The sequence below is a fragment of the Entelurus aequoreus genome, linkage group LG14, assembly GCF_033978785.1.
Source record: "Entelurus aequoreus isolate RoL-2023_Sb linkage group LG14, RoL_Eaeq_v1.1, whole genome shotgun sequence".
In the NCBI taxonomy this organism is placed as follows: domain Eukaryota; kingdom Metazoa; phylum Chordata; class Actinopteri; order Syngnathiformes; family Syngnathidae; genus Entelurus; species Entelurus aequoreus.
This window is the reverse complement of record NC_084744.1, coordinates 57,230,451-57,246,249: the sequence shown is the minus strand read 5'-3', so window position 1 is coordinate 57,246,249 and position 15,799 is coordinate 57,230,451. Positions and strand designations below refer to the sequence as shown.

The 15,799-nt window shown below is 43.9% G+C and overlaps 1 protein-coding gene across 1 annotated transcript; it reads right to left on the bottom strand.

Annotated features, from left to right (window-relative positions):
• Window positions 1-1,430: 1,430 nt before the first annotated feature.
• On the bottom strand, window positions 1,431-15,798 carry LOC133664303 (solute carrier family 22 member 13-like). The gene is made up of 12 exons (XM_062068811.1): window positions 15,789-15,798; window positions 13,488-13,506; window positions 13,291-13,408; window positions 13,115-13,218; window positions 10,319-10,473; window positions 9,816-9,984; window positions 9,618-9,738; window positions 5,728-5,822; window positions 5,430-5,644; window positions 3,737-3,845; window positions 3,398-3,604; window positions 1,431-1,582 (listed from the first exon to the last, which is right to left on the bottom strand). Exons 1-12 carry the CDS (start codon window positions 15,796-15,798, stop codon window positions 1,519-1,521), a joined length of 1,386 nt encoding a protein of 461 aa, XP_061924795.1. The 3' UTR covers window positions 1,431-1,518.
• Between the last annotated feature and the right edge of the window lies 1 nt (window position 15,799).

Below are 15,799 nucleotides of genomic sequence, written 5' to 3'. Positions count from 1 at the left end.
AAGGACAAAATGATTGGAGCCAAATTCGAAAGATTAAACTTATTTTTTTGTTTTAATGATACATTTTTTAAAATTCAACAGTGTATTCAAAATAAAAAATAAATACACAGGAATTCTGTTTTTCTTAGAGGTTGAAAAAAGTTATGATTCACTCTGGCAACTCTTTTAAAATAAAAATATATATTTTTTTACTTGCATGTATTTTGATATTTCAGCTTATTTTTTTCAGATTCAAATCATACTTCTACAGTTTTTATTTTATTTTAATCGGGTTTTTTTCTTCTTCTAGAATTCAAGCCATTGTCAGTTGATGGCATGCGCCCTATGCAAAATTCGGGTCAAAAGTTTGATTCCGAAAAAAATGTGATTTAAATCTGAAAATGAGATTAAAAACTACCCAAAAACAAAAAAACCTGTAAAAAAATCTGATCTCAAAACAGAAGCTCAAATATCAAAATATCCAATTTCTTAAATAGCCCCCGTTTCCATGCTCTATCTTTAATACGGCTGTTAGCCACAGAATGCTACATACTAATAACATTGAAGCAGACATCAAGATCGATGTATGTGATCTTCCACCGGTGTTTGGAAAATTATTTTAAAAGTAATTATTTATAATAACTTTTAACTTTTTTCCTCAAAAATATTGAATTAGTAACAGAATTGCTCTTTAATAAATGTAATTATTTACGAGGCGAAGCAATTTTTGTGGTACCTAAAAAAAACAAAAAAAAAAGGAAATATCTGGCATATGCGGTGGAAAGACGTTTCATTAAAGCAGAGTGCGTGGTGCCTCGTGAAGTAAAAATGGGTATTTATTACCTAACAGGGAAAAAAACAAAAATTCAGAACAGAAAGGAAGGGCCCTGACCGGCCAGACTAAGAAAGAAACACAACAAAATGCGGCAAACAACACTTAGGATGAAGGTGAAGCAGATGGCGTCCACAAAGTAGTGAGTATTTGAGTTTAGCATGAAAAGGATCCTCTGTAGTCACCAGTAAACAGAGACTAATGTCCCGAAAACGAAGGTAGCAAAAGGATCAACTTAAATAGTCTTGATTGCCAACAGCAAACAGGTGCGTTTCCGGAAATGCTCTGGGACAGAAGTGAAGCAGCCACTGGAAAACACCAACAAAACCGAAAAGAGGAGAGTAACTAAAACGCTAAACATCCGAGAACACCAACAAAACACCTCAACTACATACAATTCGTGACGTGAAACTTTATCAAAGGAATATCGTTTTTGCGAAAGAAAAACTACAAATTCACATTATAAAATACAAATATAAAAAGGTAAAAAAAATATACAGGTACTTACAAAATGTATAATGTTAATATTACATACAAACTGTACATCGAAAATCATTTTTAACTACAAATGATTTGTATTTAGTCGTTAATTAAAACAAAATAAAATATTTTTGTGCGCAGTCCTCAATTGTTTTTTTATTCAAATATTCGGAATATTGTTTGGACCCATAGACCAGCTTAAAAAGCTGTTGATAGTGGAGCAGACATTACAGTCTACTTGATGCGATGTGTGTATTCCTTTCACATTCTTTCTTCATTTTCTTCTTATTTCTGAAAAAAAAAAAAACAATTTAAATAATTATTAGCTTCAAAATGCAGTAGTTCATTGTGGATTTAATTCAAAACTTCAATCACTGCGAATAATAAGCAAGCTAGCATAGAACATTTTTTTACACAATAGGAGATGGTGATACACCATATTGCCAAAAGTTATTGGCCACCCATCCAAATGATCAGAACCAGGTGTCCTAATCACTTGGCCCGGCCACAGGTGTATAAAATCAAGCACTTAGGCATGGAGACTGTTTCTACAAACATCAGTGATTTCCAGCGTGGAAGTGTCATAGGATGCAACCTGTGCAACAAATCCAGTCATGAAAGGTCCTCGTTCCTAAATATTCCAAAATCAACTTTATTATAAGTAAATGGAATAGTTTGGGAACAACAGCAACTCAGTCATGAAGTGGTAGGCCACGCAAACTGACAGAGAGCGGTCAGCGGATGCTGAAGCGCATAGTGCAAAGACTTTCTGCACAGTCAGTTGCTACAGAGCTCCAAACTTCATGTGACCTTCCAATTAGCCCACGTACAGTACGCAGAGAGCTTCATGGAATGGGTTTCCATGGCCGATTAGCAGTCCAATGCAAAGTGGGGGATGCAGGGGTGTAAAGCACGTCTCCACTGGACTCTAGAGCAGTGGAGACGCCTTCTCTGGACTGATGAATCACGCTTTCCCATCTGGCAATCTGATGGACCAGTCTGGGTTTGGAGGTTGCCAGGAGAACGCTACATTTCGGACTGCATTGTGCCGAGTGTGAAATTTGGTGGAGGAGGAATTATGGTGTGGGGTTGTTTTCCAGGAGTTGGCCTCTGTCCGTTAGTTCCAGTGAAAGGAACTTTGAATGCTCCAGGATACCAAAACATATACTTACCTACTCAGTGGCCTAGTGGTTAGAGTGTCCGCCCTGAGATCTGTAGGTTGTGAGTTCAAACCCCGGCCGAGTCATACCAAAGACTATAAAAATGGGACCCATTACCTCCCTGCTTGGCACTCAGCATCAAGGGTTGGAATTGGGGGTTAAATCACCAAAAATGATTCCCGGGTGCGGCACCGCTGCTGCCCACTGCTCGCCTCACCTCCCAGGGGGTGAACAAGGGGATGGGTCAAATGCAGAGGACACATTTCACGACACCTAGTGTGTGTGTGACAATCATTGGTACTTTAACTTTAACTTAAAACAACAACAATAGAGGAATGGCTGTCATCTAACAGCTCTTCTAATAATAATAATAATACCTGGGATTTATATAGCGCCTTTCTAAGTACCCAAAGTCGCTTTACATGTAGAACCCATCATTCATTCACACCTGGTGGTGGTAAGCTACTTTCATAGCCACAGCTGCCCTGGGATAGACTGACGGAAGCGTGGCTGCAATTTGCGCCAACGGCCCCTCCGACCACCACCTATCATTCATCATTCAATTCACCGGTGTGAGTGGCACCGGGGGCAAAGGGTGAAGTGTCCCGCCCAAGGACACAACGGCAGCGATTTTTGGATGGTAAGAGGCGGGGAGCGAACATGCAACCCTCAGGTTTCTGGCACAGTTGCTCTACCCACTACGCCTCCTGCCGCATATCTTCGTTATGTTGCAGTGCCGGGTTTCTGGGTCACTGAGCGTAACCACCTGCGTGCACAACTGTTGCTCATTTCCTCCTGGCTACTCAAGCTCTCCAGTCCCTTCACTCGGCGTCAGTAGATCTCTGATGATTCACCCTTCCAGTTGTGTACATCCCCCCCTGGTCTTTTTGTTATTGTCTGCATTCACAATGACAATGACTTTCCATCCCTTTCCAAAAATGCTTACCTGTTGCTCTCCACCTCTTCCGTCGTCTCCGGTAGCTCAGTCCCGCGGGTCTCGGGAAGCAGGAAGCTGAGACCACCGCTGATCAATATGAGGACGCTGAAACTTACGGTGGGTATTGACCAGTGGTACATCGCCAACATGTTGATCAACGGAGCAATAAGACTGCCAACCCGGCACACGATGGTGCCCAAACCGAAGGCTGTTTGTCTGAAACAAGAACAAGTAGTAGAACTTTGGTCCAAGAATGTATTTCCATTCATCCACGTCTTCAACCCCAACAAGTGTTGCCTTGTACAACTCCAGGAAAATAGATGCAGTGTTCATGGGGGAGGGTCTTACCGACAAGACGTTGGGAATAACTCCTGAAGATAAACATTGCATATGCTTAACGCCCAGATGAACGTGAAGCGTCCCAACGTTGCCAGTGTGGTCACAGCAACGGCATTTCCTTGAACAGAGGAAGGCATCATCACATTCAAGAGAAGTTCTAAGAAACACAAACTCATTGACCTTATTGTAAACAAGCCCTCTTAAATCTTAGCTTAGTTTACAGTCATGGTCAAAAGTTGACATACAACAATGTTAATATTTGCTTACATGTCCCTTGGCAAGTTGCACCGCAATAAGGCACTTTTGGTAGCCATCCACAAGCTTCTGCTTGAATTTTTGACCACTCCTCGTGACAAAATTGGTGCAGTTCAGCTAAATGTGTTGGTTGTTCTGACATGGACTTGTTTCTTCAGCATTGTCCACACGTTTAAGTCAGGACTTTAGGAAGGCCATTCTAAAACCTTCATTCTAGCCTGATTTAGCCATTCCTTTACCACTTTTGACGTGTGTTTGGGGTCATTGTCCCGTTGGAACACCCAACTGCCACCCAAGACCCAACCTCCGGGCTGGTTGTTGGAATAATTGTTTCTAAATTATCACAAAAACTTTGTATTATATTGTGTTCCTGACAAGAAGACAAAAGGCTGTCTTTTGAAACCTACCAAGAGTAAGGCTCGTAAAACTCCACTGTGTAGGGGCGGGGGGGGGAGCAAGATGGTGTTCCTGTGTTCTTTCATGTATGGTAATCAACAGAAGGATGTTTTTCTGGCCCAAGGACTTCAAAGCGGAGAGAACCAAGGATCTGCCCAATTTCCAGACAAACTCTTTTTGAACTATTTTATGGAACTCTTTTTGAACTATTTTACGACCTCTTCTTTTGAACTGTTCGGTAACCAAAGGCAACGCTGTTTACGACCCACTTCCCTCTGGAAGCAGCTGTGGTCAGGTGGGGGGAGAAAGTCAAATAAAGAAGGAGGAGTGCAATCTTTGGGCAGAGCGTGCTGAGGTTACAGGTCAATGGCAACTCTCCTCAATATATTGAGTCCAAATTGAATTCTGTCTCTGTTTTATTCTTTGCCTCTTGTCTTGTTTAATAGATGTCATCAGTGTTTGAACCTGACACTGGTGATTTTAGGTTTTCCTGAAGAATTTTTAAGGTAATCCTCCTTTTTCATTGTCCCATTTACTCTCTGTAAAGCTCCAGTTCCATTGGCAGCAAAACAGGCCCAGAGCATGATACTACCACCACCAAGCTTGACGGTAGGCATGGTGTTCCTGGGACTAAAGGCCTCACATTTTCTCCTCCAAACATATTGCTGGGTATTGTGGCCAAACAGCTACATTTTTGTTTCATCTGACCACAGAACTTTTCTCCAGAAGGTCTTATCTTTGTCCATGTGATGTCAGGTGAAACAAAAAATTAGCTGTTTGGCCACATTACCCAGCAATATGTTTGGAGGAGACATATTGCCATTATAGTGCAGCCTACACTTATCTCTTATGTTTGATTACCATCTACTGGTCACACTTATAATCACGCCATGTACCAAATAAAATTGCTTTGAGGTCGGTAAGCAAAACCAAAATTATACCGTACATGGGTTAACAGGCGCACTGTCGGGTTTTGAGAAGAAAAAAAAAGGATTTTAGGTGCGCCTTATAGTCCAGAAAATACAGTAAGTTTTAATGGGGGCTACCTTACCTTGATTGAACACGAGCATCAGGATACACAGGATCCCCCCAACCAGAAGTGTGGAGATGAAGGATATTCTTCTCCCCACCGCTTCCAGCAGCCACATACAAAGAACCTGAGCCGGCATCTCGGTCAGACCAAAGAAAAGCTGCGTCATGAACACATCCAAGCCAAAGTTCCCCACATTGAAGGTGATGCAAAAGTAGCCAATGTTCAATGAGAACCTAAAGAAAACAAAATGAACGAGTCACGCCCACAAAACACATTTCAGTCATATCATTATCAAATAGTTGTGTAAGTAACTTACCATATGAATATCATGGTAAAGAAATACTTCCTTAGAATTGATGACTGAAACAGTATTAAAAAGCCACTCTTTGTCTCTTTTTTATTCACGACAACCTGCAACACAAAAGCAAAAAGTGCAAGTTTTAGGTCCATCTGAGAAACTTGACTAAAACCCTTGAGTCTGCCTTGACCAAATAACGAATATTTGTTGCATACTATGTTTTCCATTTTTGACGAATCTGTTGCATTTAAAGGTTACAGAGCTGAAATCTGGCCACATGGTTTTCGAAAAAGGTTTTCTTTAAAATAATAATTCTGTTTTTATGGACAGAATTTGTAGGCGCAGTCAGGGCATTTAGGGGATCCAGTTTGGTGGTTGCAGGATTAGATCTCTGCTTTTTGCAGATGATGTGGTCCTGATGGCTTCATCTGGATCCAGGATCTTTAGCTCTCCCTGGGGCATGGTCTCCTCCCCAACCCGGAGATGGCACTCCACCCTTTTCCGGGCGAGAACCATGGACTCGGACTTGGAGGTGCTCATTCTCATTCCAGTCGCTTCACACTCAGCTGCGAACCGATGCAGTGAGAGCTGAAGATCCTGGCCAGATGAAGCCATCAGGACCACATCATCTGCAAAACGCAGAGACCTAATCCTGCAGCCACCAAACCAGATCCCCTCAATGCCTTGACTGCGCCTAGAAATTATGTCCATAAAAGTTATGAACAGAATCTGTGACAAAGGGCAGCCTTGGTGGAGTCCAACCCTCACTGGAAACATGTCCGACTTACTGACGGCAATGCTCTGACACTGATCGTGCAGGGAGCGGACCGCCACAATCAGACAGTCCGATACCCCATACTCTCTGAGCACTCCCCACAGGACTTCCCGAGGGACACGGTCGAATGCCTTCTCCAAGTCCACAAAGCACATGTAGACTGGTTGGGCAAACTCCCATGCACCTTCAAGGACCCTGCCGAGAGTATAGAGCTGGTCCACAGTTCCACCACCAGGTTGAAAACCACACTGTTCCTCCTGAATCCGAGGTTCAACTATCCGGCGTAGCCTCCTCTTCAGTACACCTGAATAGACCTTACCAGGAAGGCTGAGGACATCACATCGCTTTTCTATATTCTTGCTTTGTATTTCATTTACTGAAATTTTTGTAAAATAATTTTGACCTAATATTGTCTGTTTATTTACTTGGTATCTGTGTAGAAATAAATTAAACCACTCCTCCATACTTCATCAGTGTGATTTGTTTAAACTACCCCAAACTGTGAAACGTGGTGGAGACACAAACCACACACTTTTACAGAAAACTACAGTTTCAGGAACTATAGGGTTCCAGTAACAAAAAGTTCCTGGAAAAGGGCCTAATGATTGCATGTTCCACTGACTCTACCGCAACCTGTTGGTTGTTTGTTTATAAGGTGCAATGTCTTATTCAGTCTGGTGTGATGTGATGATTCCCTTCTCTCTTGTGCTCCCCCTTACAGTTCTACCCCCTCCTACTGTGTTCTGTAATGTATCTAAGTGTATTCCTGCTGTACTCATGTCCCAGTGTACTTGCCACTCTTTGAAAAGATTTCCTTTAATTAATGTTTTTGCCTCTGCCTTACTGAGAGGTACCTCTCTGTGCTGCTCTAGCGCCAGAGTCCGCTTTGCCAGTTGATCTGCCAATTCACTGCCCTTTATGTCTGTGAGCCGGAAGGCATAGGAACCTTACGCTGATATTCATCCTCTAAAGCCTAAACTATATTTCATTAACTATATTTGTGTGAATGTTGTCTGTCTATCTGTGTTGGCCCTGCGATGAGGTGGCGACTTGTCCAGGGTGTACCCCGCCGTCCGCCCGATTGTAGCTGAGATAGGCTCCAGCGCCCCCCGCGACCCCGAAGGGAAAAAGCGGTAGAAAATGGATGGATGGATATTTGCGACCTAAAATATTGAATAGCGATTAATGCTGACCTTGATGAGTCTGTCGGTGTATGATGTAGACTGGTTTTTGTATCAAAGCGATAAAAGGATGTTTGTCATCCGATGTAATCTGATGTAATTTGATATTTTTTTTGCAGTTTTGTGCCACTTACTCCTGCCGCTGAAGGTCACTCAGCTGGCCCATCTCCATGTGGCCCTACATGTCGTGTTACAATGCATACATACTTTTTACGTCTGTGGATCGTGCATGGAACAGCACCAGGTGCTACAGGCGCTGTCTATTTTTTAAAGACATAGCAAGAGCGCTCATTGCCCGAGCAGTGGCAAGTAGACGGTGTCTCCCAAGGGAACAATGTTTGTTCTGGACTGATGGTAACACAAACAGTGCTTTCTTGTGCCCCCAGCCTAAAGGGGTGGCGAAGGTGCAATGGTTCGACCGGTTAATGGTTTTATTAAAAGGTGGCCATGGTCTCAAATCATTTCTGGAATCAAACAGGCAAGCGATGGGTATTATGGACACAGGACATTGTGTAAGAAGCAGATGTGTGAGGCTAGCCAGTGTCACTAGCTGTGGCACCTGCTGCTATGTTTAGCTTCGACAATCGACTTCCTACAATTCGGCTTTAAAACTTGAAGCAAGGTGAACCAAAGTTAACATATTGTGGGTTAGGTAGCTTGGCCAATCCAACAGCCCACTGCAGAGCAACTGTCAAAAGCCAAACTCTGACCGAGTGAGGGGTGGTGTCTGGTCGTGGCAAAACCCGACCCTACACCCCTGACCAATCACAACAGAATAGGCGTGTTCAGGGAGAAGGCTGGGGAGGAGATCTTGCCCCAAGTGGAGGAGTTCAAGTACCTCGGAGTCTTGTTCACGAGTGAGGGAAGAGTGGATCGTAAGATCGACATGCGGATCGGTACGGCGTCTTCAGTAATGCGGACGCCGTATCGATCCCTTGTGGTGAAGAAGGAGCTGAACCGGAAGGCAAAGCTCTCAATTAATCAGTCGATCTATGTTCCCATCCTCACCTACGGCCATGAGCTTTGGATTATGACCGAAAGGACAAGATCATGGGTAGAGGTGGCCGGAATGAGTTTCCTCCGCCGGGTGGCGGGGCTCTCCCTTAGAGATAGGGTGAGAAGCTCTGTCATCTGGGAGGAGTTCAAAGTAAAGCCGCTGCTCCTCCACATCGAGAGGAGCCAGATGGGGTGGTTCGGGAATCTGGTTTAGGATGCCACCCGAACGCCGGGAAGACGCAGGACACGTTGGGAAGACTATGTCTCCCGGCTGGCCTGGGTTCGCCTCGGAATCCCCCGGGAGGAGCTGGACGAAGTGGCTGGGGAGAGGTAACTCTGGGCTTCCCTGCTTAGGCTGCTGCCCCTGTGACCCGACCTCGGATAAGCGTAAAAAGATGGATGGGTGGAAGGGAGAAGGCTGCGAAATATTGGCCAAAAAGAGAAGAACGCAGATTTATTCTGTACATAACTTGATATATGTTCATTTAACTTACTCTAGTACTCCACTGGGATCCAATATCATGCAAAAAGTCCCCAAACTTAGCTGGATATGGCCCCTTTAAGAACTTTCTTACAAGGAAATTAACACTACAGCAGCTCAGAGAGGTACCTCTCAGTGAGACAGAAGCAACATCATTAATTAAAGGAGTGGCAATCACATTGGGACATGAGTACAACAGGAAGACAGAACAAAGTAGGAGTGGGAAGAACTGTAAGGGGGAGCACAAACGAGGAAGGAATCATATCACATATTTGATTAGGACGCACCAGACTGGATAAAACCTTGCACCTTATAAGTAACAACCCAGCAGGATTATGTGACCACTGGAATGAGGTAGAGTCAGTGAAACATGCAAGCATTCATTGTGGGAAATACAGTAGAGAAAGGAGAAAACTAAGACTTTACAAACATTTCTGTAAGTGAAGCCTCTAAAATGTTACTACAGCTTTAGTACCTTTTCCAGGAGAGAGTCTGTGAAGGTGCGTTTATTGACAGCTGCCACTTTAGAGAGCAACTTTTTAGCTTCTTCTGTCCTCCCTCTGTCCAACAGCCACCTAGCGGACTCTGGAAGGAACCTGGCCGTTCACAAAGACATGATGTAAGAAGAACGGGGAAGGTAATAACCAGAAATGAATAATAAGTCAATTCTCACCAGATATAAATACAAATGACCGTTTGTGGAACTGCAGTGATGAGTTGAGCTAGTCTCCAGTCTCTGACGGCATAGATCAGACCGGCAATGACAACCTGTCCGATTGCTCCGCATATTTGAATGATGCATGTTGCCCAAGATCTTTTGGAAGGACCAATCCACTCTGTGGCTACAATAACAGAATGATAAAAGCATATTCATAAGTTCATAACATCCTCTTCTCTGGTCACCTCGTTCACCAGATATCACTCCCTTAATGTCTTTTTAGGGGGTTATGTTAAAGATATTGACTCGAATGGAGATACGATACATTGAAGGCCTGTTTTTTCTATAACCTGTGTTTTCCCTAATAAAAAGGGATTATTTTCTGCATCTCCACCAGAAAATTACATACAATTACATAGCTTACATTTCCAATTTGACCGTACATAAATGTAATGTAATGGGTAATCATCTGTTTTTATATAAATTCCCATTGCAATTACCAAATGTGAGTACTTTACCTATTATGATGCCGTTTAGCCGAAAACCTCCGCTGCCAATGCCAACCAAAAACTGTGACAGTAGAAATAGTTCGTAGTATGGGCACAAAGCACTGGTGACAGTAAAAACGAGGGACAGAACCATCGGAATTTGAGCTGCTCGTTTACGACCAATCCTGGAAAAAACAAATTAGGTTAGATTGTGACTCAATTGTGATGTTTTTGTCGGAAAGACACAGACTACGTTTCCATGCATTACTGGTAAATTAGTCTGATGGGGGGAGGCGGCACGTGGCTAGGCCTGTGGGGGAATAGATTGGCCGATCCTCGGTGGATGGTGGATCGCTGCTCCTCCGGTTTATGTGTTTGTTTGTTTGTTTATACATGTTTGTGTGTATGTATGTAATTGTTATTATTTATATATATGTATATATTTTTTATTTATTTTGGAGGGTAGGGACGTTGGGGACTGGTGTCGCCCCCAGACCTTACCTGCCCCACAGGGTTTAGCGTGTCTGGGGCCTATGCATCCCGCCGCCCACCCCTTTACCTTTTCTCGGTATGTTGTATGGTGTGTTGTTGCGCGGCGGCTAGCTGCTGGGGGAATGGCCCTGTTTGTCGGCGTATCTGTGATCTCCTTTATTTCTTGTTTTTTTCAATTGTTATATTTTTTCTTCCCTCAGGGGGAGAGTCTGCCGGGGCGGTTGCTGTTCCATCTCCATCCTTGGGGTCCCTGCAATGTGGGGCAGGTGGTTCCTCGTAGCCCTGTGCTGGGGAGTCCTGCTGCGGCCGACTTGAGAGGCGTAGACTGGGGCTGGCCCCGCCATGGTCTCCTGGTTGGGCTCATGGGGGCCCGGTTGCTTGTGGGGCGGGGCGGAGCGCCCTGTCTTTCTGCCTGCGTGGGGTGTGGTCTCTCGCTGGTTTGGGGCTGGTTGTTTCCTGCTTCACCCGTGGCTTGGCCCAGCTTTTGGGCTTCTGTCTGCATAGGGCTGTTAGTCCCTTGTTCCCTGGGTAACGCAATCAATCCACTGAGCTTTATGAATGAACTCGAGACATTTGAACATTTTCTTTCTATGATTCTCTGTCTGAAAATTCCTTCAAAATAACTCTCTCTCGCCAGTCTTTCTTTGCTTCGGACCTGCATCCGTTCCGAGAACTTCTTGGTTGTAACGTCATGTTCGTTGCACAATCTATAATAATTTTTCGAAGGTGCCTGTTTTTTAATATCAGCATAGCCATTATAGACGTAATATTTGTAATATGTGCTAACACTAAAGTGGACATCAGGTACAATAAGATCTGGGATGTTGACTTGTAAGGAGTCGCAGATGCCTAGTCATGGTGTGACGTCATAGATCAACATAAACCTGTGCTAAAAGGAAACAAGCGCCCCCCGGTGTATGGAAGGCACAAGGCGTATGACAGTCGCATTAGAGTATGCATTGACACTGAGACGTTACATGTACAGTAGGTGTGGAAATACAAAACCCAAAACCAGTGAAGTTGGCACGTTGTGTAATTCGTAAATAAAAACAGAATACAATGATTTGCAAATCCTTTTAAACCTATATTCAATTGAATAGACTGCAAAGACAAGATATTTAATGTTCGAACACATTTATTTTTGCAAATAACCATTAATTTAGAATTTAATGGTAGCAACACATTGCACAAAAGTTGTCACAGGGGCTTTTTTACCACTGTGTTACATGGCCTTTCCTTTTAACAACACTCCGTAAACGTTTGGGAACTGAGGAGACACATTTTTGAAGCTTTTCAGGTGGAATTCTTTCCTATTCTTGCTTGATGTACAGCTTAAGTTGTTCAACAGTCCGGGGTCTCCGTTGTGGTATTTTAGGCGCCATAATGCACCACACATTTTCAATGAGAGACAGGTCTGGACTACAGGCAGGCCAGTCTAGTACCCACACTCTTTTACTATGAAGCCACGCTGTTGTAACACGTGGCTTGGCATTGTCTTGCTGAAATACCACAGAACACTTTTCCACTTTGCATCAGTCCATCTTAGATGAGCTTGGGCCCAGCGAAGCCGGCGGCGTTTCTGGGTGTTGTTGATAAATGGCTTTGGCTTTGCATAGTAGAGTTTTAACTTGCACTTACAGATGTAGCGACGAACTGTAGTTACTGACAGTGGTTTTATGAAGTGTTCCTCAGCCCATGTGGTGATATCCTTTACACACTGGTGTCGCTTTTTGATGCAGTACCGCCTGAGGGATCGAAGGTCTGTGATATCATTGCTTACGTGCGGTGATTTCTCCAGATTCTCTGAACCTTTTGATGATATTACGGACCGTAGATGGTGAAATCCCTAAATTCCTTGCAATAGCTGGTTGACAAATGTTGTTCTTAAACTGTTGGACAATTTGCTCACGCATTTGTTCACAAAGTGAATGACTGAGCGTTTCATGGAAGCTGCTTTTAAACCCAATCATGGCACCCACATGTTCCCAATGAGCCTGTTCACCTTTGGGATGTTCCAAATAAGTTTTTGATGAGCATTCCTCAACATTCTCTTGTGCCAGATTTTTTGAAACATATTGCAGGCATCAAATTCCAAATGAGCTAATATTTGCACAAAATAACAAAGTTTTCCAGTTCGAACGTTAAGTACCTTGTCTTTGCAGTCTATTCAATTGAATCTAAGTTGAAAAGGATTTGCAAATCATTGTATTCTGTTTTTATTTACCATTTACACAACGTGCCAACTTCACTGGTTTTGGGTTTTGTAATAAAAAACATACTATTTGAGAAATCAGACTAATTTAGTGCAAACAAAAACAAACATCCATTACTTACGATTCAGCAAAAGGTCCAAACAAGAGACAACCAAACAGAACGCCCATCATTCCGACCGATTGTGCCAGTTGAGGTAAATGAGCCCGATCACATACCAGATCAAACTACAAAGCACAACAAAAAGGAATTAAAATTTTTTAATTTTAGGTAAAAGTGTTAGAAAAGTCTGCACTTACATCAGTGACTATGGTGGCAGTATAAAGTTCACTGTTGTACACCCAACCATTTTGGCAGACCGTGGTGTCGTTGAGTCCGTGTTCCCGGATGGTCCCGATGTCCCAGTCCACCGGTGAACTCGGGTGTGGTTCACGTGTTGCATTGTTATTGTTATATAACAGGTATATATACATTGGTATAGATTGGCACTACTGACCTGACAAGACCTGATAAGTCTGAAAGAGAAAGAGATTATCCGGTGTTGTCTGCTCACAGATGCCACCTGGTGGTCGTTTGAGCACACTGGTGATTTATATAATTATGCAGTGCTAAAATAATTTCTGAATAAATTATTAATACATATAAGTATGTTTCTTAAATAATCTGTCCTTAAAATGCAAGTGGACAGAATTTCTAGTCGCAGTCAGGGCGTTGAGGTGATCCGGTTTGGTGGCTGCAGGATTAGGTCTCTGCTTTGTGCAGATGATGTGGTCGGGATGGCTTCATCTGGCCAGGATCTTCAGCTCTCGCTGGATCGGTTCGCAGCCGAGTGTGAAGCGACTGGGATGAGAATCAGCCCCTCCAAGTCCAAGTCCACGGTTCTCGCCCGGAAAAGGGTGGAATGCCATGTCCGAGTTGGGGAAGAGATCTTGCCCCATGTGGAGGAGTTCAAGTACTTCGGACTCTTGTTCACGAGTGGGGGAAGAGTGGATCGTGAGACCAACAGGCGGATCGGTGCGGCGTCTTCAGTAATGCGGACGCTGTATCGATCCGTTGTGGTGAAGAAGGAGCTGAGCCGGAAGGCAAAGCTCTCAGTTTACGGGTCGATCTACGTTCCCATCCTCACCTATGGTCATGAGCTTTGGGTTATGACCGAAAGGACAAGATCACGGGTACAAGCAGCCGAAATGAGTTTCCTCCGTCTGGTGGCGGGGCTCTCCCTTAGAGATAGGATGAGAAGCTCTCATTCGGTAGGAGTTCGAAGTAAAACCGCTCCTCCTCCACATCGAGAGGAGCCAGAGGAGGTGGTTAGGGCATCTGGTCAGGATGCCACCCAAACGCCTCCCTAGGGAGGTGTTTAGGACACGTCCGACTCGTAGGAGACCACGGGGAAGACCCAAGACACGTTGGGAAGACTATGTCTCCCGGCTGGCCTGGGAACGTCTCGGGATCCCCCGGGAGGAGCTGGACGAAGTGGCTGGGGAGAGGGAAGTCTGGGCTTCTCTGCCCCCGTGACCCGACCTAGGATAAGCGGAAGAAAATGGATGGATGGATGGATAAAATGTAAGTGCAAGTGGAAATATAGCTTCACCACCTAGTCATTTATGCACTTAAGAAACTTCTCGATGACTTCAGCTCCGGACTTTTTCTGTTTGTTGGATATTTGTTGGAAAAGTGTATTACAGCGGCCCGTACGGACCACAGCTTAGAAACTGATATTTTTTTTGCGACGCTCTGGTCTAGCATAATATTGTGAAAGTCCAGTCCATAGTGGATCTAACATAATAGTGAGAGTCCAGTCCATAGTAGATCTAACATAATAGTGAGAGTCCAGTCCATAATGGGGCCAGCAGGAGACCATCCCGAGCGGAGACGGGTCAGCAGCAGCGCAGAGATGTCCCCAACCGATGCACAGGCGAGCGGTCCACCCCGGCTCCCGATTCTGGACAGCCAGCACTTCATCCATGGCCACCGGACATGTGCCCCCCTTCCACAAGGGAGAGGGGGGCAGAGCAGAAAAGAAAAGAAACGGCAGATCAACTGGTCTAAAAAGGGGGTCTATTTAAAGGCTAGAGTATACAAATGAGGTAGCATCTCTAACTGTTACCGGGAGGGCATTCCATAGTACTGGAGCCCGAATAGAAAACGCTCTATACCCCGCAGACTTTTTTGGGGGTTCTGGGAATGACTAATAAGCCGAAGTTCTTTGAACGCAGATTTCTTCCCGGCACATATGGTACAATACAATCGGCAAGATAGGATGGTAAAATGTATCATTAGATTTCTGGTAAAAATAGAGCAAATTATGACATTTTTTTGTGGTTCCCTTTTATTCTGGAAAGTATCGAAATATTATTGGTATCGGAACACCCCTACACTGTATAAATCATAGATATTATATAACAATAACAATGCAACACGTGAGCCACACCTGAGGTCGCCGAGGATGTATGTGTGATAAGTCTGCATGCAGTAAATTGTAGTGAATGATCAGCAGTATTTTATATGTAATCCGGAGTCATAGTACACTGTCATAATACTGTAATAATCAAAAAGGCAGCATGAATGTTGTTTTTTAAAAATAAATAAATCATAATGAAGGTTGCAAATCAAGGTACCAGGTCTTTAGGAGGGCTCAGACACTTTGGTAGTTTACTAGGTGGAGCAGGAGTTCTAAACAATTTGTTGTATTTTAAGATGCATGTAAAATTTTGTGAAATTACTTATTAATAATAATGCCAGTTTAACTGTGTGTTTCAAGCATGCTCATCGTCAAGCTAAATTTCAATACCGTTACCACGAGCCATG